A 24,495-nucleotide genomic window follows, 5' to 3' on the forward strand; every position below is an offset into this window, starting at 1 on the left:
CACGTTTTTCTTTTCAGAAACAAAAGAAAAAAGCTCAACATGAGAAAAAGCTTTTAAAGAGACTTTCCTCAGATCTGTTTCAATAGAAGACACCCACAGTCTTTACTGGAGCTACCTGTGTGGTTTCAGCAATCTGTACCTTTAAGTCAGGACAGTGTGCACACCTTCATAACACAGCCCCCTCCCCATAGATCCATGCCTCATTTACATCCTTGTCAATATACTTAAAGTCTCATGTGGTATTTTGATGGAATTCTTGACTGACTAATGAACATTTTTGGATGCATGAATGATGCACATGAGAGCAGCTCCCTTCATGGAGGACATGGATGGGAGTCAGGACCGCCGTGAACTGGTGTGCATGCGTTCAAGTGTAATGCCTACCTTCAAGATCCAAATCCCTGCAAATATCTCCAAAAGCTGTTCAAAGCATAGTAAACCCAGACAACACGAGTTAGCCAAAGCCTGAGAGAAGAGGAAGCAAGCCACACTTGGCGCCGGGCTTCTGGACCACTACTCTCCTCACAACACTGGGTCTGAATGCAGGGGGGGGCTTCAGCAGAGAAACAACAGGAGGTGGAGCAGAGAGCAGCATCTAGAGCGGCGGCTGCAGACCCGTTCCCTTCAGGTAGTCTGTTTATGTGAGCAGGAGCACAGCAGCCCTCAAGCTCACATTCAGATTTCCTACTTTCATTTCTTCTCTGTGACGCTGTTAGAGCCTCCATCAGAAGTCAGAATGTAGAGAAATCACAGCTAGAAAAATACAAATGGACATTTTTCCATTTGAGCTGCTCCCCAAAGGTCTGTGGACGTCTGGAGGAAGACCAGACTCAGTGGGTGATCTTTAAAGTCCCACTCTGATCATCTTTTGATCTATTAGAAAAGCCTTCTCAGCGGACTTTGATTTATGATTATGCAATTTTTTGGGGCAAAACCCAAAATCCTGTCTAGGACATAACTTCTGCAGAGCGGGAGAGGTATAAAAGGAAGAGTAATATTGTCTTTTTTCACCATTCTAGGTCCAGCTGCACCAACTGTAATCTTACACAGCTTCAACAACTCCAGTAAGTTCTGCGGAATTTGCTCTTTCTGACGTTTTTCCGTCCTCTGATCTCTTCATTACTTGGTGCAGTTATTTCCTAAACCAACTTCACGCACAGCCATTACAAGGAGGAGGAATTTGGATACATGGATCTGCTTTGTTTAACCATTACGTCCATCATGAACCATTGCTCTGCTGTGGTGACCCCTGAAGACGATTCTGCCTCTCTGAAGACCTTACCTGACCACAGGAGCATTAGAAGACCTGCATGACCAAATGCATGCTTGTGTGACCCCGCCTCAAGGAAAATAGTTTCCAAAAAGATAAATGTGGCTTCACTGTTTGATTTAGGATTACACTATAAGTTTATACCTTATTATGTTTGCTTTTTGTGTCTGTTTTCTAACTCCTGAGCTCATCTTGCATTATGCAAGTAACTTGAAAGTTGCATCATCTAGTTCTTCATTTCCTTCAGGGCTCAAGCCTACCGGTCAGCTGTCGGTATTTAGAAATGCATTCTAACTGGAAATGGATATTTTTTCCTCCAGATCGATGACAAACCTTTTTGTTGACTGTTAGAGATCCTATTTTCTGTCTTAAACAGAATGTCATATCTGGGGTTTTTGGGAACTGCTTCCTGATTGATTTGAGGCTTTCCATTCAAATGCTGCTTTTCTGAAGCCTGGAACAGGGAAAAGGCTGAACTGCCGTCATCATTAATTGTGTGCTGCTCCCTTGAGGGCGACAGGAGCAGCCCGCTGTGGGTAAAAGGGGAGAAGTCTGTGGGTTGGGGTGAGGGTTGAAATCCCAGCCCCAACAGTAGAGTCTGTGACCAAGTCTTTCTTGTGCCTGATTTCATGTGAAACTTGTGGATTTTTCTTATTTTGTGAAGAATTTCATAACCTTTTCCTGATTTAAAGGCCGAGCCATCATTTTCCTCCTCAGATGTATTTTTCTGTTTGTGGTCGGACAAAAAGGGAATGAATCGCAGTCTCAGCGGTGAATTTTCTTTAAAGTTAGCTAACTTCACACGATTCTACAGGATGTTAAACCTGCTTAAAAAAAGCTTGAATCCCAGTGAAAAAAATAGATTTCTATCTCTAAAGTACTTTGTTCTCCCCCTCAGATTACATCATCCTTGAAAACAACTCTTTGTTGAGGGCAACCTTGAAATACAAAAGGATCCAACTGACGGACTTTGGAGTAGTTCCTGTAGAGAGCTTTGGTGAGAACGATCAACCGCCTCTTTGGTGTTTCTCATATCTGCACAGACTTCTGACATGAGCTTTTCTTTGACCTTTTACAGATTTGCCTTTAAAAATTTTGTTCCCTCCAGACTTCTCAGAGTCGCGGCATTACGGACTGCTGTTAGTGGTGTAAGTATCCTGACAGGATGACGGTCTCTAAGGCTCTGGTCTGCTTTTTGTTATTTTATTAAGAGCCTGAAAAGAGAGAAAAAAGGCTGAAATGATATTTGAGACCCGAATGTTTTTTATTTATTTATTTATTTATTTTTCTGAACTTGTCCTGTCCAACAACTGAGCATCAGATGAGAATTGACCACATGTTGGACAGCTGTTACTGTCACAAAAAGAGGTTATGAATCTTCAGATAGCCAAGGTGTAAATTTGTATAAACCCCTTTCAGTTTTTTTGTTTTTTTATTATTTTTTATTTATTTGTTACATTTTGTGTTTTAAGTATATATACATATTCTTTTTATTAAAGGGGAGGGAGAAAGGGGAAGTGTGTGTGTTTGTGTGTGTGTGGGGGGGGGGTAGGAAAAAAGAAATAAAGGAGGGGGGGAAAGTGAGTGGATACAAGAGCCGAGTTGCTAATTTGAATAAGTTTTGATTTTAAGCTGTGAAACATTTATACTAGATCTGCAGAAAGACAAATATTACATCCAAACGTGAGAAGACATCTGTCCATCAAGCCACTGTGGGTTAGGAGGAGGGATAAAGCAGACGGGGAGCAGTGTGCCAGTGTGCACGTGGGGGTGGAGCTACATGCACGCCATGTGATCATTAGGGGAACCAGATCCTCCCCAGCCAGACCAGGAGAGAGGGGGAGACCCCCGGACCAGGCCCCGCGCAGCCCGAGCAGGACCCAAAGGCTTTTTAAATCCCAAACAATAACACTTTTCATTTCCTTGGGTTAAAAAGGGGAAATGAGGAAACATGCAGGTGTCATTCTGCTTTACAGTCAGATAAACCTCACAACAAAAGTGGGAAGGAAGCAGAGTGAAAAACAAACATAATGTCAAAATCAAAGACGCCCTTTTCACGAGCAACTATTTATTCTAAGAAGGAATGAGGAGGAAAAAAGGGATGCATTGCTATGAATTGCTTTGGATCTTAAAAATATATCAGACTCACTAACGAGTGGGGAAATAATTACAGTGGCTGTACAGCATTGGTGCCCAAACTGTTAGTAGCTGTTTTTCTTTGATTAAAAGTTTTCCTGTTCTAGTTTTTCGATCTGAAAAGGCCAGTAGCTTTGTTGTTACATTTGAAATGCAAAAAGTAAAACGTCGTTTACTCCTTCATGTTCTGTTCTTACATGAATCAGAATGAATAGCTTCAATATCCTACTTTGAACTTTTTGCTTTTATTTCAGCCCACCAATCAATGAAAATTTACATTCATGCCAAATAAGACGACTCAATCTCTGAGGCTCCGCCTCTCGCTACTCGTGGGTGCCGCCCATTTCATGACGTCATTCTATAGTCTGCTTCAGCAGCGTGTGTGTATTTCTCCCACGAAAACAAACATCTGAACTTTTTTAAAGATGGATACATATTGTGCAGATAAAAGGAGAGCGTTTAGCCGATCACCGCTAGCTCCTTGGAGAAAGTGGGCGTGTTTGTTAGCCTGGGGGTGGAGCTGGCAGCGCAGACTCTTCCTGTAAGGGGCGGTTCCTAACTTATTTACGTCATATAGTGAAGAAAACATTATAATACACTTACAAGCTCAAAAAGGTTGATTTTTACATGGTTTTTAATTATCGTACTTTTATTCTATTTAAACTGGTTCAGCCAGTCGAGGTAAAGATACAGGTGCGTATAATTTCAGTCTAAAATCTCCAAGCCCATAGTTGTCAGGAGTCTTTTGCTCCAGGAAGGTTTCTACAGAAGATTTACATAAACCATAACCTAATAATACAATTCTTGAGAATTAGATCTGAGGACTTGAGTGAAGTCACATGTATCATGGAAGGTTGGCAACACAGAATCAAAGCGAGTTCAGAGGCTTATGAAGCTAAATTAGATTTTTTATCATGGGATACATTTTTACTGACAGTTGCTACCTTCCAGGCCTTTTCCAGAAACTCTTTCTAACAAAGTCTGCTTCCTCTTTCCAGTGATGGTGCCCCTGGTGGTCAGGCAGTGAGTGACAGATTCTCTCTCAGCTGGGACTCAGTCCTGGTTAGTTCGGACAATGTGATTGTGGCCCGACTGGACGGCCGGGGCAGTGGCTTTCAAGGCCAGAGGGTTCTGCATGAAGTTTACCAGAGACTGGGAACGGTTGACGTTCAGGACCAGATTGCAGCCGTGGAGTAAGTCGACCCGGTCCCTTTGTTCTGCATCTGGCTCTGCTGTGGAACATGGAACATGGTGGGATTTGTACTGTGCCGTCATAGTGAAATTGGTGAAAATAATGTTCCTGCCCTAAAAATGTGTAATACTCCAGCCACAGTACAGTCCACCGTCTAACCTTTACCCTAACCCAACCTAGTCAGGAAATTGTCTCCTTCATGGGCCATAATTTGAGATAATGAGAGAAAGGGTTTAAAGCAAACAAAAATTCACTTGATTTTTAAAAAAAAGAAACATTTAGCCACAAAACAGTTTTTTTTATTATCAGAATACTTAATTTTGATAAAAGCTCCACTTTTATTCTGTTTAAATCATTATCTGTGTCAGAAAGCTAGCAAAGCAAATTTGACAAATGTGTGGATAGCTAATAAAGTCACGCTGAATCCCAAATGAAACCGTTGGTGCTTGATAACCGGGCTAATTAATTGCCCGGTTATCGGCCCTGACACCCATCCTTACTGTGGCACGAATAATCCAACCATCTTAGTGTGTTTTGTTGATTGTGAATGCATAAAACCAAGTCTTCTTTTGTCCAGGTTCATGACCAAATTCCCCTACATTGATCAAACACGGATAGCAGTTTTTGGACAGGTAAGTAAAGTCTATTCACATATCGCTTAAGTCAATGCAGCACTAAAACACAGTGACGCCAACATTAAGTCTTGTTTCCACACAGTTTTGAATCCCCAGCGCTAAAGTGATGGAAAATGGGCTTTTTTTATTTACTCTTATATTTTATGATATTTTAACATATTTATTTGTTTCATGTCTTTTAGCCAAGTTAGACTGTGTTGTCACCCCTTAGCTGGGGTGTTTGTGTCTAAGCTGTCACCCCCGTCAACAGGAGGACAGGGTGGGCGGCGCCTTCTGGGTTCTCTCTTCCTTTGCTTTTTTACAGCACCTTGAGCTGTTTTTTTTTTTTTTTACATGAAAAGTGCTAAATAGAAATAAAATGAATTTGAGTATGAATTATTTGAATGTATTCAACTCATCTGAAAATGGTATTCTGGGTCTGCTCAAGTGTTTCGTACCGAGTGTTGGACAAAAGTGTTATGCTTTCAGGAGGACGGCCCAATCAGAGCAACACACAGGCTAGAATTGTAGTGTTTATTCTGGAGATGGAGGAAATGATTTTGCCGCCAGATGCAAAGGTGAGCGTGAAAGTCAGATAAGCACAGCTGTTGGTAATCCTGGTTTCTAGGTTGGGGCTAGGATAATCACTTACGGAGATTTCCTGAAGCAGCTGTGGCTGAGGAAATCTCCAGCAGTAGCTGCAGAGCGGATGACGTCACTGGATCTGATTCCCAAAAGCTGAAGCGACGGAAGTTGAACTCCCGCTGACGATGGCCGCCGTAGAGCTGCGGCTCTCAGCGGTGTTACACGAGGCCAGAGCTCCAGACATTCCGAGGCACAAACAGAGGACGGGAATTTCCAAAAGGGACAGGCTGAAAATTTGAATCAAAGGCCAGAAAAAGGTCGTAAGCCATGAAAAGCTGATGGACTTGCTGGAACGTGAACGGACTCAACAAACTGGCAGTGTGGAAGTGAAACTGAGCACCTTCAGCTCAGGTGGATGAAGTTAGAGTGGAGGAAAAGGGAGGCTGGAAGTGAAGGTGCAGGACTGAACCATGACAAAAAGTTCTTCTTTGTCTTCTTAGGGTTATGGAGCCTACCTGACACTGATGATGCTGAAGTCTACTGACAGCCTCTTCAAATGCGCGTGTGCAATGTCGCCAGTGACAGACTGGAGACTGTACGGTGAGTACGTCCAAGTCCACCACTGAAAACTCTTTCACCCACAGAGGGGGGGGCGCAGTATGGCATTAGGAAGCCCCCCCCACACAGACACACACACTGACGTGTGCTTCCACCCATTGAGAGGCTAAGTTCACAGGTCAACTCATTCACAACTGAATGGGATCAAAACTGAGAGACTTTCAAATCACAGGATTTACACATCAAATTTTAAACATTTGACACTTTTCTATCCATGAAATAAGTTCAGCTGTGATGCTGCTGCAGGTCTCACTAGTTAGACATGCCGTGATTGCTGTGGGGCAGCGTCTCCTTTCTCTTTTCTAAACAGTTTGAGGATACTCTGAGGGGTGTTGTAAAAAATGGTTTTGGCGATATATCACAATAGTTCATTTGGCGATACTTACATCGATTAAAAATGCTGTCAGGACGATATTTATTTAATAATTTCTGAGCGTCCTTCATCATCTGAATCTTGTTGTCCACTTCAACCTCCGGCCTCTAGGTGGCAGCAGAGAACACAGAGCCTCTTTGAGCAGCTCTACACACACATACAAGATCGCAGCCAGAAGCAGCTGGTTCTGTTCTCATGAGACATGGGCTGTGTCCGAATTACCGCCCTAACCCCTATATAGTGCACTATATAGGGTTTTAGTAGTTAGGGGTTAGGGCAGTAATTCGGACTCAGCCATGAACTATTGAGTTTTTACCTGGGATGGTACCAAACATAAACTCTGTTCCATGTTGCTGCCAGTATCATATAAAGACACGGATTGCGGTGCTTTTTAGAGGCTCAGATAAGAGCAAGTGAAGCTCTGCAGCTGCACAGCGGCTAATGCACGGAGCCAAGATGCTGTTGGCAAAGCAGGCCAAAGATCTGCAGAACCTCCCAGATATACATTCTAGTTCATCGGGTCTCTAGCCGAGACCCGATGGATCAGAGTGATGTGTCCAACGCTCTGAAAACAGGGCTGGAGAACAGTGTGAGAGACTGAGGAAGAGGAGGAGGAGAATGGAAAGTAAACTAAAGTCTACTGGTATGAGAATGTCACTGAATGGGCCTCCGGATGCTGGAGCCTATCCCAGCCACTGTCAGGCAAAGGTGGGGTACAGCCTGGCTGGTTCAAAGACTTTTCCTTCCTATTTTCACATCACGTTTAAGCAAAGTTTGCCTTCTTGTCTGCATCAGTCTGACCTCAGTCTTCTGCAGCAGCATAAATAATCTGTCACTCTTCACAGCGTCCGCCTTCTCAGAGCGCTACCTTGGCATGCCGCTGCAGGACGACAGCAGATATCAGGTGTGTTTCTCACTTCCTCACCTGTGTTATCTGTTTATCTGTTAAAGGGGAAGTGCCCTTGTCTGATGTTCTGGTTTCCCAGGTTACTTCTCTAGTGTTTATCGTGTTTCTGGCCTGGTCTTTATCTACTGCGGTTGGGTTGTTCACATACAAACTCCGTACCTGTTATTCACAGAGTCCCTATTTCATGCAGTGTGCTGATGTGGTGCGATTTTCATTTCTTCTTTGTGGATTGAGATTTGTCTGGTGCAATCTGGTATTTCGGGTTTATGAGAAAGCATTCAGAGGTGACAGGAAAGTCAACGGGAGGGTTTACCTAAAGCTCCCCTGATGGAATTCATCAGGCTGTGCTTCTTTTAGGGTCTCCCCGTCATTGTTCCCTCACTTTCTTTGCAGTTCTCCAGCTTGCTGCAGAACGTTCAAGCTCTCAGGGAGCAGACGCTGATGCTGGTGCACAGCACAGCAGATGGTAAGAGAACACAACATGAACAGTGTCTGTGGTGCATCGTGCTACCCTTCAGGGTAATGAGGCTATCAGAGGACTAAGAACGGGTTCTGTGTTGTAATGATGGACAGCATCCTTAGAGATGTTCATTTGTGGACCGTATTTCCATCTGTCAGTGTTTTATTTTTGGTTTTGACATTTGTGTTGTCTGTTTCTCCTCAGCAAACATTCACTTTCAGCACACGGCGGAGCTCGTCAGGAACCTCGTCAAAGTGGGAGCGAACTACTCCATGCAGGTGTGTGCTGCTCCATCTGCTTCATCCTTTTCTATCTACACTCAAAATTTCATGTCAGACGTTTCCTAAAACTGCTAAATCCCTTTTATTTTATTTTTGTCCTTGTGGACATGGACAAGTTTAGCTCTAGAAAAATGATGTGTTCACTCTTTAACCCTTTAGATGTCACCAGCAACATCTAAATAACACAGACCTTTTTACATCCCATAAATCGACTATTAGCGTCAGCATCATGAATCAGCCGTTTCTAACGTGGAAATAAGTGTCTTTCCGTGTCCCAAGGCTGCTTCTCTCTGAATCTGCTGGAGTTGAAGACTTCCGGTAGTGGAAAGAACGTTAACGCTGCAGTTAAAGCTGACGTTCTTTCTTTCCTGAAGCGCGGAAAAGCAGCCTTGTGTTGAAATGCAACACTGCACAGCCATGATGGGCAAACCAGGCAACAAGAAGAAGAGGCTTAGCGCCGTCACGCAAAACTTTACATTAGCAAAGTGTTAGCTAACAGTGCAAAACCGCTTTTCTCCAACTTTCTGCAAAGTCACTAACTCCAGACCTCCAAACCTCATGAGGCCTTCAGGAACAGAGGCAGTTTGACGGGGCAGGTGAAGAGAAAATAAAAATAAAAAAAGAAAAGGTGTTTTTTTTAAATCCACATTGCTTCATGCACCACAGAGCATAAACCTCATAAAACAGTTCCAGTGGTAAAATGTCTAGTACATGTCAGTTTAAAAGTATCTGGTAAAAGAATTCTAATAAAACAGAGAAATCCTGTCAGACCTATAAAGCAGGCGGAGCAGCTTTCTAGTCGTTTTGTTGCAGAGGCTCCCCTCTTCTGGTTGGAGTTCTAGGAACAGTAGGAGCCGGGCCAGTTCTCCAATGCAGATCTTCATCTGATCAGCTCTAGGAGGGTACCCGGACCCCAGGCATGCAGGGCTTCAACCCTGTGGTGGTCAGACAGCCACACTTTTCCCAGCATCCAGAGTGGCTGGCTGTGTCCCTTTCTGGGGTCTCCCCTTTTTCTGGCAAGGGTCCTGCTTCAGGGGGCGTGGCCTGTGTCACTGCAAAGTGGATTGATCTGCTCACAACTGCATCTCAAACAAAACGGACAAGACAAACTCTAAGGCAGTGTTTCCCAACCCTGGTCCTCAGGAACACTGTCCTGCAGGTTTTCCATGTTTCCCAGGATCTGTAGAAGCCTGATGATGACAGTCAGTGTTCGCCGAGGACCAGGGTTGGGAAACACGGGTCTAAACCTCCAAATGCCATGCAGCAAATAAAAAATCCATCCACTATTGAAACGACTCTGCTCTATGAACCTATAGGTCTGAATGTTTCAGCCAAAATGATTGGAGGGGTTTGTATGTTCTCTAGATCTACCCCGATGAGGGACACTTCCTGTCCCGGCAGAGCCGTAAGCATCTCTACGCAACACTCACCAGCTTCTTCAGGGAATGTCTAAAAGAGGAGCTGCTACCGCTGCCTGATGAAGAAGAGGAGGAGGAAGAATAATGTGAGGCTCCAAGTGTCACGTTGGTGGTAGATATTGGAGAGTTTTACAAAAATCCCTCAAGGCCTTTCGCATTTGGACCAATTCTTTAGCCAGAAAAGGACATGGCGAAGGAGCCGCTAATACTCTTACTGTGAGTGAGTGAGTGAGTGAGTGAGTGTGTGTGTGTGAGCACTACATTGTGTGACTGTAAATGGTGTAAAAAAAAAAAGGTCACTAAGGGACACATGAGCAACACGTGTCTGGATTTGCTGCAGAAACTGGACTCATTTTGGAACACTATTCCTGAGAAAGCACACTGAACGTGACGTCCACTTTTGTAGACTCTCTAGATTGTAGTCGTTCACATTTAACCAAATGCATGTTCATCCACTCGTCTTTGGGGTTCAGCTGTTGGTTAGACATCTGATGACGGCAGAACAAAATCAAACACATGTGCTTAATCCCTCCCTCTTATGGCTGCAGAGTCTTTATCTGCAGCAGCTGACTTCACAAAAATCTGGACGTTCTACAAAAGTAGAACCAAAAGAAGATCAATTCCCTGCCTGTTAACAACAGTGTCACCCCAAATGCTAACACTCCAGGGGTTCACACAATGTTGCAAAGGATTCTGTGTCAACTTACGTCTGTTGAAGAGTTGTCCATGTTTCCTGTGAGGTTTTGGCAGTGACAGTCATTCGCTCTGAAGCACAGGAGTTGCTCTCTGTGCAACAGGACTTTGATTTCAGAGTGACAGACTTTCAAACGGCACTCAAACCTTCTCCGTCTCACGGTGGACGTTAAACGTACTTCAGGGAGGAGTTGGGTTGACGTCCACTGCAAATTTGTCAGAAGAGTCTTTGGTTTCAAACACTCATGTGAGCACATTAGGCAACAAGTGCAGTAGTGGTGATAAAGTGGAGCTCTCTACAGTGTTAGTAGGACCCTTGCATGTCTCCAGGGAGGGTGTCACATTTGTACAGTGAAAGAGGAAGTGGACATAGATCTACTTTCAGGAAGAAGGATCTCATAGAATGCTTAGTTTATGCGAATGATTGTATTGACCAATTTCTTTTGGATTTGTTGTAAATGTTTAGTTGACATAGTTATTTATTTTTATTGGGTTTATGCTTTGGTTTGTTTTCCTTGTAGCTGTTGATTTAAAATCCTGGGGTGGATTTTGTAATTCTTGCTTTTCTTTTGTGCTGTTTGAAAGGAACCAGGATGGCGTACAGTTTGGAAATACCGTGATGAAAATACATAAAAATACATGAAGACATGCTGATGTATGTAGCACAACACCAAACACACGGCTACTTTTTGAAGACTGTACCAAACGCTTCACTATATTTTCTTTGTGTTTTTCCCTTGGGTGTCATAATAAAGAAACAAGAACATGTGGTTTCTATTAGAAATGTGATGGAAAAATCAGTTTGATGTGAAAAAGCTCGTGTTTCATTAAACATGAAGCTGAACTACTTTATCAAACTCCATTTTGTTTATTGTGTCTTTGGGAAAAGAAAATCACACGAACAATAAAGAGTTCATTAGATTTGAAATGAACTGGATGTAAAAATGACACACCATGGTTTTGGTGAAGGTTGTTCATGTTTGACAACATCTTCAGCAAATGTTTGTTTCAAAATATTTTTGACCCCCATTTGGTTCAACGTCTGTTTGACAGCAACACTCCTTTCCATGACACGGTGTTACGGTGAGTTTGAGGTAAATGATGGGAATCCTGTGTGTAGAACCGCGGTAAAGAGATTCTAAAGACAGGGTGTGCTATAAGCAGCAAAAGATGCTCTATGTTCAATTTTCAAGTTCATAAACGGCTTTAAAATGTTTTCAAATAAACTGAACAAAATTGTGTTTGTTGTTGTGTTTGTGTGTTTGTCCTTTCTGGGTTTGTGATCAGACAGGAGATGGACCAAAGTCTGGTTTAAGCCTTAACCAGAACTGGGAAGGAGGGGTAGAAAAGAAAGAATATTAATAACACAAAGGGGTGAAAGCTATGCTATCAGGCAGTTACTCCATCCATTCATTTTGACAACGTTCTTTCTTTTGCTGATGCAGCCAGATTGCCCTTTTTAATCATTTGAACCTAACATTCCTCATGACATCACATTTGGGGACTCACTGAGAGAATCTTGCTCGTGCATCAACTCTGGGTTACCAGGAAGACATTAACCCCATCAGACACACTCAGAGCAGTGGCGGTTCCACACCAACTTACTCCCCCCCCCCTCCACCAACTTTCAAGACTCGTATTTGGGAGGGGGTCATACTCAGAGAGGGGCCCTAAATCCAAAACACACTTTAGGTCGAACAAGATGAACATTTATTGAACGCACTAAAGCTAAACTTTTCAACCTCTAAAACGGAACTTTTTGAACAAAAATATGAATAAAAACAGACATATTCATCCAGAATAAATCAAGTTAAACCCTAAATAACATATTTTGCTCTGCATAGAAATATATTCTGTCAAAATTATACCAATATAAACATGCTGGAGAAATAAACCAACAAAGCCTGGAAATATGAATAATTAGAAATAACATTCAGTTTTCTTTGTGAAACCGATCAGAAGGATTTGATTTTTTTAAAAACCTGTTATTGTGAATATCATATTTAGGTTTTATGAAACATTAAGAACTAAATCATAAAACTTATTAGTGGGATTACTCCAAAATATTTGGCATTTTCCTAATTTTGTGCAACAGTAGAAATTCTCCAAAAAACCTCAATACATACGCAATGCGCCGCACCACGTAACAAATAGTCCGCGTCGCCCCGCACAACCGCTGCAGTCAAGACTCGGCGATATATATGTTGATCGTTCCGATGGGTTTAATAAAGTAAGTTCAGAGAGAAAGCTCACCTCTTACCGCTTGTTTTTGTCCAGATGATGAAGCAAAATGTTGTTGTAACCCTTATGCTATCCTAGGCACTTTAACGTTGGGAGTGGGGTCATCTAGACCCACTAGACAGTGCTCTGAACCTTTTTTCTTCAATGATTTGTGATCTTCACTGGTGTCCATGGATTCCATGAAATCTTTCCACCTTTATCCACCTTTGTGATGGTAGGGAGAACACGTCAATGGAAGGGGGGGGGTCATCTAAGATAGCACAAGGGTTAAAGAAGCCGCCGCAGTGATATAAAACATTTAAGCTAGGTGACCGGAACTTCTTTTTTCACTGTGCGGTTATCCTGTGGTGTATCACTTTTTAATGCACACCCAGCAGCCAATCAGAATTGAGTATTCACCCGGACCATGGTATAACAAATGATAGAAAACCAATAGTGGCGCAGATTTTTTTTTACAAGCACTGAGGTGCTGCCCCCCCTTTAAATTTACGCCCTGGGCAATTGCCCATTTGGCCTGTGCCTAAACCTGCTACTGACTCACAGTTATTAGGCTATGTAATGATTAACGCTTAAGTCCCTCTTCAATCATCTTCTGATCTGTTGTGATGGCACTTCCAGTGGTCTTTCCATCATGCTTTTAGCCAAAAACTGTAGTCATTTTCTAGGACATCGTGCAGACAAGCAGGAATTCATTGGAAACTCACTATTAAGTTGTGGGTGGGACAAATTGCATCAGGATACATTTTTCAATAGCAGTAAAGTGTTCCCCGCTCGTTCGCATTTCAATCATTGACATAAATAATGGACGAAGCATCTCTGACGTCACCCACTGACGTCTACCGCCTGTCAGGGTTTTGACTATTGACTACAGAGCTGCAACAGAGGCGCTCTGTCGTCCCAGTGCATACCGTCCATTTGTATTATTGGCAGGGCGGGGCTGATCACATGACTCTGGGTCATTCAATCAGGCAGAACAGGAACATCACATCTTATATAGTCAGCACTTTGCACGTTAGTGTTTTCTTATTGAAAGACAGAACTGAGACACAATCATATTACAGCGATGACAGCCTGTGTGAACAAATGATAACAACACAAACTCGATCATCCGCTCCTGTTTATTATTTTAAGCACATCATAAGTAAGCATGAGTTCTAGGAAAGTACAAACATGAATATATGAATAAATGGTTATATAAGGATGAGAACAGAGCAACAAAACATCCTCATTTCACTACCTGCTTCTGACTTTTTCAGTGAAAGATTTAGTCGATGCCTATAAAGTAGGAGTATTCACACGGGGGGGGGGGGTGTCCTTTTCAGCTTGTTGGACCAGCTGGTAATGGATGAATGCCTGTGCGATGGCCTTTGTTATCACGGCAGAACACATGTTGTATAGAGACTAAACGGGCACAAAATGATGAGTATAGGTGTCAATAATTTCAACAGAAGATGCCATCATGGACCAGACGTTAGCCAGGACCAGCATCGCCTCAGAACAACGTCAGGAGGTTAGTGAGGAGCAGGAGGGGTCGCTGTCCAGCTGGCATTGCAGCGAACATGGTCCATTTGTGTTATTGTGGGCTAACTTTATCATTGTCTTAACTTTGGGGTCATAAATGTCAAACTAGTGAGAATGCTGTTTATAAGTAGTGATATCAAAGGGAACTTTTATGCAAATAATTAAAATTTAAATTAAATAAGAAAAGCACTCGTGTCAAAGACATCGCTAAGCTATTGTGAGTAGTGCATTTAAAAGGGCAAAGTTCATCTGTAACCCTTGTGCTATCCTAGGCACTTTAACATTGGGACAGTGGGTCATCTAGACCCACTAGACAGTGCTCTGAACCTTTTTTCTTCAATGATTTGTGATCTTCACTGGTGTCCATGGATTCCATGAAATCTTTCCACCTTTATCCACCTTTGTCATGGTAGGGAGAACACGTCAATGTAAGGGGGGGGGGGGGGGGGGGGTCATCTAAGCTAGCACAAGGGTTACATTTTCTGTTCTAATTTTTAGCTGTGTAGATAATCCAAACTTCACAGACAGATTTTTTGCTTCCCATGCCAACATCTCGTCTATCCTGTCGGCTCCTTCACTGTTGCTTACACACACACTGTGTCTGTGATGTTTCTGTGAATACAGCAGCCATTCACTTACACACAGCTTCCCTAATTGATCAACATCAGAATTTGCCACAGAAAGGTCAACAGGGCTTCATGGCAGTGTTGTTGGGCTAGTCATCTTCCTTAGATGTCTCTTTGGCAACTGCTTTCTCCTCCTGAAAGCAACGCTTGAAGAAAGACATTACTGATGAAAGCATGTAGTCCTGGCTCTGGCGGCAAAGGGTGTACCCTTCATCCGGGAATATCTGAACAGCACAAGCAAAACAGAAATTGTTAAAGTTCCAGTGTACAGGATGGAGACCGCAAAGGCACAGAACCGTATAGTTCTCCTGGTGGTTACAGGTTGGTGCCAGTGTTCAGCAGCGGAGCCACCACCAGTGTTGTTAATGGGTTTGTTTATGGGTGAATAGGACTGAAAAACATGTGGCTTAGGATGCTAATCATTTTAACTGTGCTAGTTATGCTAATGTGGCAAAAGGTGCTAGCACTGTGATCAGCGTTATCAACTGGGGCATAGGGTGTATCTCCACCCCATGGACACCCCTCTCAAGGGTGGCTCCAAGAAGCTGCATCCATTAACCATTAGCAGAATCATCAATCCTGTGGCGGTCAAGCTGGTTCTCACACTTGCTCTGGCGGTCCACCCGGTGTTCCACGTTTTAGCTTTAGAAACTTCAATGTTTGAATAAAGCAGCATCCCTTCATGACTGCTGCAACTGCAACACACCCCAACATAGACACACAAAGCCCTGGAGGTCAGGGGGCCGGTGGAGCCAGTAATTCTAGAAGAGATTTCCTGTTTGCCAAATATTCTAAAAGCTACTAGAACACAGCTCTGTGAAAGTGAAATAATAAAGCCACACAAATCAGGAGGGTGATATGGTTAACAATATTAAATCCTGAGAGTTCCAGCAACCAAAGAACAGCAAAGATTCTTTCTTTGTTGGGATCTAATACCCTCAGACCCTAAATTGTAGGGTTGCTGAGTCAAAGTGGACATTTTTTTCTGTCTTTTGAAGCCCTAAAATTATTCAATCTCATGTTTGGGCAAAAGAAGGCATTAGTCCTGAAATGTCTAAATGAGGCCTATCATCCAACAGAGTTCAGCCTCTGGCTTTTTGGGGTAACATTTAATGAACCAAAAGCAGAGAGACGAGTGATGAGAAAAAACAGATCTATCATTAGCAGCTGTGTTTGCAAGCATCCAGTTTGCTGACAGACAGAACAAACTGTGTCCCGGAGCAGACGGGGAGGGAAGCCAGGAAAAAGGCTAACGAGGACTGATTGATTTGGTTCTGATAAATACAAAGCTGGCAGGGTTCTCACATTTATCAAATATTTTCCAGACAGAAACCTGCTGCATTCACCTGAAGTGTGTAGTTCACATTTAATGAAGACAGCAGCTTTACCAGCTCCGCTGAGTGCTGGAAATGTACCGTAGCTGGAAGAAAATATCACAAACAAAACTATTACTGCAACTTCACCTACAAGATTTATCCAGAATGCACTATGAATATTTTTCAAGTAACTCAATTTAAAGCAAATAGTCCATGTTTGCACTTCATAGGCAGTTAATGCTACATTTTGTGAAGATGTCTTTTCTTTAGGCGGACTTTTACCCACCATCTTCTGTCCCGTGGATGATGAGAAGCTCCTGAGGTTGAGTGGTTGGGATTTTGACCAAACTGGAAATCTGCAAGACATGGTGGAACAATGAAAGACCCGAAGACCTCCTTGAATGGAGTTTTTCTTTGAATTCACCAATGCTTGGATAAAAAAAAAGAGGAAAATCATTTCCAACTGGTCAACAGTAAATGCCAGTAAATATTCTTTTCGACTCCCTGAAACATCAACATTTCTCTATAGTACCCAATAGAGGTGGAGTAAATGAACCAAATCAAAAAAAAAAAGTAAACAAAAAAAAAACGTGGTAGTCCAATTTGTTACTGAAATGTGAAAAAATTTAAAAACCAGTTGACAAAACCTTCTGGGCCCTCACTAACAGTTTCACCCTTAACAACCACAGTGTCTGCAATGATACCTAAATTATTCTTTAACTCTGCAGAGTAAATATTTCAGATTAGTAAGAAGACAACCAAGAATATAGATTATTTTTCATCCACTCAAGGAAAATTAAAATATACTCTTCAGTAAAATTAATCTTATGATTGTGGGGTTTACTAAAACTTACTTAATCATATGTTACTAGGTAAATGTTACTTGTTACTCAAAACCTTTAATGCTTAGGCAGTTAAACCAACAGACAGCTGAAGGTTAAAAGCAGTGACTGCTAAGTCCAGCTGAAGAAAAGCTCAGTGTGTCGAGAAGCATCATTTTATTGGCACTAACCAAAGATTCCTTTAGAGCTATGTTTTCTATTTTTGTTACTCTAGTTTAAGTTTTTGACGGACATGATGTAAGTGGAGATCTTTGTTAAAATGTTAAATCAATGAGTGTGAGGATGGAATCATACCTGGTATTTGTATTCCTCTTTAGCAGGAAAGCCAAAGTACTTTTCAGAACAGGCTGACCCTTTGTAGAGATTACACACACACACACACAGCCACACACACACACACACACACACACACACACACACCCACACACACACAGTGTTTTAATATTTTTGTGACGGTACATTGACTCAAAATAGTAACCCCAGGGCCTCTTCGTGCATGCATACACGTGCATTGTGTGTGCACGTGTACCCTGGAACTGGAAATATGTCACAAAAGACACGGAGCCTGGGCCTGTTTTCTCACCAAACTCCAAACTATAGATGGGCCTTAAACTATGTGACTAAAGGAAGAGGCGGTGTGTGATCAGATTGTAGTTGTGGTGTGATGGTCGTTTGTCCCCTCCCCTAGAATTTCACTTTTGTGTTGTCAACAGCCACACGTCCATAATGTGTATCTGCGCCAACCGTCTCCACAAGTGACGATGACGGACGTAGTTTAAATGATCGACAACAGCAGCACAATCTCTGCCTGAGTGTGACCACCATTCATTGTTCAATTAGAAATCGATCAGTTCTTCTGGTGTTTGATATTCTCTTTGACAAACTGCTTTGTTTTGCTGCGGATCGTAGAACAACGAAAAAAGTATTGTAGTGGACTAGCATTAGTCTTTGCATTCCTACTAACTTAATTAAATCGGTCATTCTCTTAATGTTCTTCTCTCTTACCGTAGAGTCTCCAGTCACTTATTGGAGCGACGGCAATGCCACACCTGAACCTGCTGCTGTGAGACAGGAGCAGGATTGTGGACAAGAAACCTCCATATGCCTGAGAAAGACAAAAATCATGCTGACAAAGAAAAGCTCATTGTTTTTCAGTGTTGCAAAACTTTCCATGAATGGGTTAACAAAATACACATACCTTGCCATAAATTCCAGCCTTACTCTCATCAATGTAAGGTAGTTTCAACAGGTGCCTGAAAATGTAGAGAAATGTAGCATTAAAATGAGAGGAAGCATTTAATCATTGAAAATTCCTTAACCCGCTTTGCTAAAATAATGATTTTACAGTTAAAAAACATGGAAGGTTTCCAGAGCAAATTCCAACAATGTCAAAGTATTCCTTCAGGCTGGCAAAAGACAACAGCAGAAATGTTAGAAATCTACATGTGGCTTAAATGAAAATAAGAGAATAAATCTCAACCTACAAAAAGTGTAGGGATTATTGAAAACTAAAGGTTATTTTTTATGAAAATCTGCACTTCTTTTTGTTCAAGTTATTTCTGTTGTCTTCCAGAGTTTAGATTGTCATGTTTAGTTTTTGTCCTTACTTTTCCCACTCTTTTAGCCAGAGCTACTGTTGCACTTTGAGTTACCTTTTCTTTTTGACAGTTGATGCTTTTAGTGTAATCATAGCCCTAATTCAAAATGCTGGTCAACATACCTGATCAAAGCTGTTTTTGTCTGCAAATTTAGAATCAAAACCGTCTAATTGGGCAGGAAATTCAGGTAACAGTGGATATAAAGTAGATTTTTCCACCCCCCTCCCCATCCAACAATTAATTTGGGAGAGACCTACAACTGAACTGATTCCCTCCACCCTCCCGTTTTTCTGCACACACCTTTGCGGCACCTTCTACGCTGACAGGAGTGTGCACAGCTGCAGGGGGCGCCAATTTGCTGGTTTCAGGCGGTTCCAAACTCTGTGATATAACAGATAATAAAAAACCAAAAGTGGTGCACTACGCTGGTGCCCCCTTTGAATTGACGCCCTGGGCAGCCGCCCGTACCTAAATCCCCTACTGGCTGTAAGAAGTGGTTACTTTTTAGTTGAGCCTTCTTGGGCTACGTCTGAATTCCCTCCCTGATCCCGAACTCCTAAAAAACTGGAGTGCATTACTACCTAGTGCCCTGGTTTTTGAAGGCGATTCAGACACCATGCTCACTACTTTTCTCTTTTTTTTAACGGCAAATATGACGTCACTGATTTCCTGAAGTAATAACCTCATGATTTTGAACCTTTTATGGGGATTATTTATGAATCCATTGTTTTTTGAGGATGAAATTTTGGAGAATTAATAATAAAAATGAAAATACATTTTTTTCCACATGAAAAATCGTTCAAACGCAATGCATTGTGGTCTATTTTCGCCAATCTAGTGAGCATCGATGCTCATTGTTTTGATGCAGTCTTCTGGTATTTGCAATTGTAGTTTTGGACAGATCTACAAAGTGATGAATGCACTGCAGTGCGCCGAGTAGTGAAGGAATTTGGACTTGGTCTTTTGAGGTCCGAAACAAAAGAATGATGCAAAAGGCAGAGACATACTCAAGGGCTGTAATCTGATCCTGAGCGTCGACGGTTCCGAGTCTCTTGTGAACTCCGTGCAGGATCCTCCCACCCTGAGAGCGGCTGCCGCGGCCGTCCAGACGGGCGATGATGAAGCGCTCCGATGAAACCAGGACAGACTCCCAGCCGAGGGAGAAACGATCGCTGACAGCCTGACCACCAGGGGCGTCGTTGCTACGGAAGAACATTTCCATTTAGTCTTTTGCTCATTTAGCTCAAGTGTTTTAGTCAAGGCAACTCACAGGTTAAATGTTTGGGAATAAAGAATTTCTAAGAAGTGTCTACAGAAAAACATGTAGTTGTAAAAGGAGATCGAGTCTGTTAAACAGCAATCTGGTAATGTGGAATTCATTTCAATATAAGTTTTTAGGATTCTCTTTTAAAATCAAGCTCAGACACATTTGATTTTCTGCTTTAAAAAGTACAACGTTAAAACTTGGTGCTGGTCGAATGCAGACTTTTTTGTTCTGAACAAAAATCTATGGTTCAAATTTTCAGCTCTATAACCCTCTGATGGTTTAGGCAAAATACTGCTGTTGTCTTTTTCTTGGCTAAGTTAAATATGTAGCAGCAAGTTAATAGGTTAAATAAACTATTTCAATTCTTAATATTAATCCTTTTATAATCTTATTAAATGTCAGATTTAAAACTGAGGATTCTATAAACAGGTAAAATGACCTAAATGAAGGACGGGAAGTCAAATCTTTGGTAGCAGACAATCGGAAAACTGCATCTTTCAAAACACATTCCAGGTTAAAACTTTTTAAAATTAATGTTGTCTGTCTGGGAATGTGGCGTAGTGGCATAGGAAATGTAAAAAATGACGTACAGGACCAGGAGAAGAGGATGCTGCTGTGTTTCATCCATATCCACGGGGAGAATCAGCTCCAGCCGAAAAGCTGCAGAGTAGATCAGCAGGAACACATTTTTTTTAAGGAGAGGAAAATCTTTTGGGATATTTATAAGTTTATTTTTTTATATACAATGACATATAAGTAAAGAAATTTGAGAGTTTCTCCTATTAATGTTTACTTTATTTCTAACTTGTGTAATTTCAACAGAATATATTTTTATGGAGAGCAAAATATTGAAAGTTATTTCAAGTTTAAGTTGATTTACTCTGGATTAATAGACCTGTCCGTGTTTTAGCCATATTTATGTTTATAAAAAAAGTTGCGTTTTTAAAGTTTTAAAGTTGTCATGGTTTGAATTTTTGTTGTGTCTTGTTTTTCGTTTTAGTTCTTGTTCTGTCTTGTTTGGTTCTGTTTCCTGTTTTATTTTGAAAGGTTTCCTGTCTTGTCATGTTTCTTGAGTTTTACTTCCTTTGGTCCCCATCTGCCCTGATCGTGTTCACCTGTGTCTTGTCTGCCCTGTCTGTATTTAAGTCTTGTCTCTGCCTTCCTCCTGTGCTGGTCCATTAGCCTTTGTCTCTGTGTTCACGTCTTCATGCCATGTTCCTTGTTTAATGCCACGCCACAGTGAGTTTTTGGTTTTGTCATCCTGCTCTGCAGCGCCTTTTGTTTTGTATTAAACCCTCTAGTCCCTGATCCTCGTGCCTCCGCCTCTGCATCTGGGTCCTACCGGCTCTCGAGCCTCCCCCCTCACGCCGTGACAAAAGTAAAAGAAAGGTGTTCAGTAAATGTTTTTTCTGTTCGGCTCGTGAACTAAGGTGTGTTTTGGATTCTGGCCCCCTGTGCGACTGAGGCTGACACCCCGGCTAAAGCTTTCAGCCGCAGAATGACTATTAGGCTACTTCTTCAGATTCCATTTTTGTGAGTTGAAATAAACAGCCAGAGCTTTTCCAGCCTGTATCTGCTGACCCGACTTTAGAGCGGGGGTGTCAGAATTAAGGCTTTGAGGGCCGGCGTCCCACATGTTTTCCAACACACTTGTCATTGAAGCTCCTTATTTGGCAAACACACCTGATCCAGGTAATCAGCAGCAGATGAGACAGGATTTCTGGGAATCCGGCAGGAGGCCGGCCCCCGAGGCCTGGATTTCGACACCCCTACTTTAGAGTATGTGTCAAAAAGGCAGCTAGGAGGAAGCAAGCTGGAATGACCAAACTTCAAGCTTCTACATGTTTTCTGGAAACTTGAGTGTTCCTCCTGTTTGGTTGTGTAGTGCTTTGAGAGAAAAATCTGGTTGTGTTCTGGTGCTTCCTGTACAGCTAAATTCTAAGTAACATGTTCTCTTTTGAGCTCTTTTGTCCCCTCCTGTTGTCTTCATCCAGTCTGTCTACTGACACCATAACTTGTGGCAACAACTAGAGCATCGGGACCTGAGAAATGGTGCTGTTTGAACATTTTCTCTTTCTCTCTCTGAAATCTCTTTGGATGGTTGTGGGGAAACATCCCTGAAGGGTTTCTTAGTTTCTGGAGACTAACATTTGAGGCACCAACCACCCTCTGCCCGCATCCATCATCACTGAAGCTGCCTGTCATGTGACCCTCAGCATGCAGTCCGTCTACCTGCTAGAATGCACTGAGCTGCTGCACCTGGACTAGATGATAGACTTCTTTTAAAAAGTAGAGATGGAAATGTGCAAAAACTATATTGGTGTAATTATACAGATGAAGAAGCATCACTGACCCTGGAAATCAACTTAGCGATGCTTTTAGACAGAGACTCTGTCTCCAGTTTGAGCGTCTTACCATTGTCGTTTATTTGTAGAGTCCTTCTCTCTGTTTTTGGGACTATTCTGTTCATCAGGGCAACTCTTAGTTCTGCGCTTCCATCCAGGGTCTGGAACTCTGTTAGATATTTGGACAGAAGGTTTTAGATGAAGTTATGTTTCTGCCACATAAATAATACATTTTTTAGAAAATCACTTTCAGAAGAGCGGCTATTATGATCTATATGATCAGCTTTTATGATCATTAGATTTTCTAGATGGAATGTAAATATACAGAATAGAAGTTTGAGTGAAACAATTGTCTTCCAGCCGAGGGTTGTTGGTTTGATTCTCAGCGACTCCAATCACATGTCAAATCTTCCCTGGGGCAGAATCAAACCCCAGGAACGTTCTGCTTGTTTTACAGCTGTTCATTCTTGGTCATTGGGTCTGATGTTGATAAAGTTACTTTTATGATTCCTGTTGTCTTCTCAGGTAACCTGAATTTGAAAACCGTCCTGACTGCTTTGAATGATGTCAGTTTCATTATGAAGAGGATTCTTCAGGTGTGTTTTTTTACAGAGAGCTGGCTGGCTGGCGGACTGGCTGGCTGGCTGACTGGCTGGCTGAGATTCTTTTCACTTTGTTCTTGGTGTCTACTGAGTTAGTAAATGCTTTTCTACTTCAATCTGCACTTTACTGCTGTCAGTCTTACGTGGTCGTTTTCTTTTATCAGAGAAATGCTGTAACTGTTTGCACAAACACAACAATCATCTAACGTTGATCCACTTTTAAGAATCAAAGTGAACGCCTTTAGAATCAAGAACCAGCTGAGAGCCGTCAGTCCTTTGTTTCTACTTCTGTGGTAGAGAGGAAACATTCATGGAAACATTTCAGAGAAAACTTACCCTTCATATTACTGACTTTGTGAAGAGTAGTCTGAGGTAGTCCAGGTCCTAAAACAGTGAAGTTTACATCAGAAGTTCTGGATATATTTCTATAGACTGAATTTTTCCTTAAAAGATCGAGGAAGGCTTCTGAGTCACAAACAAAAGGAGAACTTCCTTTGAATTATCAACCTTTTGGCAGCCGTCACTGAGAAAATACAGCAGCTAGCCCAATGAAAAAAGGTCAACATTGTGTACCACTAAAGTCAAAAGTTTCCTTTAAATTTGTTTAAAACTCAATTTTACAATTTATTTAAAATGTATAAAGGGATAAATGTCAGACTTTGTAAGAAGGAGCGTTTCTCACAAGGTTATTCTCAGTTTAAGGTCAACAGGATCAGGTTCAGTTTTTGGAAAAGAATGCTTTTCTCTAAAACTGACAGATATTGAACAGTTTTGAGCACATTTCATTTCTGTCTTAACGTGGGGGAATGGATTGAAGTGTGCCACGCCAGGTAGCTGTGAACCAGAACGCTGTGCTGTGACCGCCGGTACCTCTGCAAGTCAGGAGAACCTGCTGGCAGTCAGAGCTGAAAGCGGCATCAAAGTAAGTGCAGTTTGATCTGAAAAGGGAGCAGCTCAGGCACTCTTTATCCAGTGAATTCACCGTGGAGATCCTGTTCAACGAGAACAATGAACATAAAACTTTGTTTCAGTTGCAGGGGGAAAAATGTACAGAATAAGATACACTGCTCAAAAAATAAAGGAAACAACTAAGTATTACTCCAAGTCAATCCCACTTCTGTCTAATCAAACTGTCCAATTGGGAAGCAACACTGACTGACATCAAGCTTTTGTGCAAGTGGCATTGACAACCGGTGGAAAAAATAGGTCAGTAAGAAATCTCCCAAAAAGAATTTGCTCTGTGACCACAGACAATTTTTCCATCCTTATGTTTTCTGGCTGATGTTTTGGGGACTTTTTCAATGCCGACATTGTTGTAACGTCAGCTGCTGCTACAACATCGTCCAACACGACCGGTTGGACAGTGGGTCTCTAGTGGTTTGGGATGGCATTTCTTTGAAGGGCTGCAGAAAGCCAGTGATGTCATGGACCGGCCCGCCTGTTCTCCAGACCTGAATCCAACCGGACACATCTGGGACATCATGTCATGATCCATTCAGGAACGGCAGGTTGCACCACAGACTTCCCAGGAGTTGGTGGATGCTTTGGTCCAGGTGTGGGAGGAGACTCCCAGGAGACCCTCCACCGCCT

At 42.2% G+C, this 24,495-nt stretch overlaps 2 protein-coding genes and 1 long non-coding RNA gene across 4 annotated transcripts in view; 2 read left to right on the forward strand and 1 right to left on the reverse strand.

Moving 5' to 3' along the window:
- The window catches only part of dpp10 (dipeptidyl peptidase like 10), a 102,314-nt gene extending 90,527 nt beyond the window's left edge, over positions 1–11,787 (forward strand). For both annotated transcript variants that reach the window (XM_023950653.2, XM_023950654.2), the window contains exons 17-26: positions 1,020–1,064; positions 2,169–2,267; positions 2,349–2,418; positions 4,405–4,599; positions 5,176–5,230; positions 6,298–6,397; positions 7,634–7,692; positions 8,089–8,161; positions 8,360–8,433; positions 9,802–11,787. In XM_023950653.2, coding sequence (XP_023806421.1) covers positions 1,020–1,064; positions 2,169–2,267; positions 2,349–2,418; positions 4,405–4,599; positions 5,176–5,230; positions 6,298–6,397; positions 7,634–7,692; positions 8,089–8,161; positions 8,360–8,433; positions 9,802–9,939 — 908 coding nt within the window. In that variant the 3' untranslated portion in view covers positions 9,940–11,787. The remainder of the gene's footprint in view (positions 1–1,019; positions 1,065–2,168; positions 2,268–2,348; positions 2,419–4,404; positions 4,600–5,175; positions 5,231–6,297; positions 6,398–7,633; positions 7,693–8,088; positions 8,162–8,359; positions 8,434–9,801) is intronic.
- Positions 11,788–13,887: 2,100 nt separating this feature from the next.
- LOC101160770 (inactive dipeptidyl peptidase 10-like) overlaps positions 13,888–24,495 on the reverse strand; it is a 31,133-nt gene continuing 20,525 nt past the window's right edge. Inside the window, exons 16-26 of the mRNA XM_004081382.5 lie at positions 23,776–23,897; positions 23,242–23,289; positions 22,374–22,472; positions 20,549–20,618; positions 19,699–19,893; positions 18,292–18,346; positions 18,099–18,198; positions 17,388–17,446; positions 16,538–16,607; positions 16,282–16,355; positions 13,888–15,159 (exon numbers count right to left, since the gene is read on the reverse strand). Coding sequence (XP_004081430.2) covers positions 15,025–15,159; positions 16,282–16,355; positions 16,538–16,607; positions 17,388–17,446; positions 18,099–18,198; positions 18,292–18,346; positions 19,699–19,893; positions 20,549–20,618; positions 22,374–22,472; positions 23,242–23,289; positions 23,776–23,897 — 1,027 coding nt within the window. The 3' untranslated portion in view covers positions 13,888–15,024. The remainder of the gene's footprint in view (positions 15,160–16,281; positions 16,356–16,537; positions 16,608–17,387; positions 17,447–18,098; positions 18,199–18,291; positions 18,347–19,698; positions 19,894–20,548; positions 20,619–22,373; positions 22,473–23,241; positions 23,290–23,775; positions 23,898–24,495) is intronic.
- Positions 22,829–24,076, forward strand: LOC144988591 (uncharacterized). Its single transcript, XR_013652514.1, has 3 exons — positions 22,829–22,899; positions 23,723–23,827; positions 23,937–24,076. It is a non-coding gene; the product is annotated as an uncharacterized LOC144988591 (long non-coding RNA).

This window comes from Oryzias latipes, chromosome 21 (genome assembly GCF_053564925.1).
Source record: "Oryzias latipes strain Hd-rR chromosome 21, Olatipes_Hd-rR_3.1".
NCBI lineage: Eukaryota > Metazoa > Chordata > Actinopteri > Beloniformes > Adrianichthyidae > Oryzias > Oryzias latipes.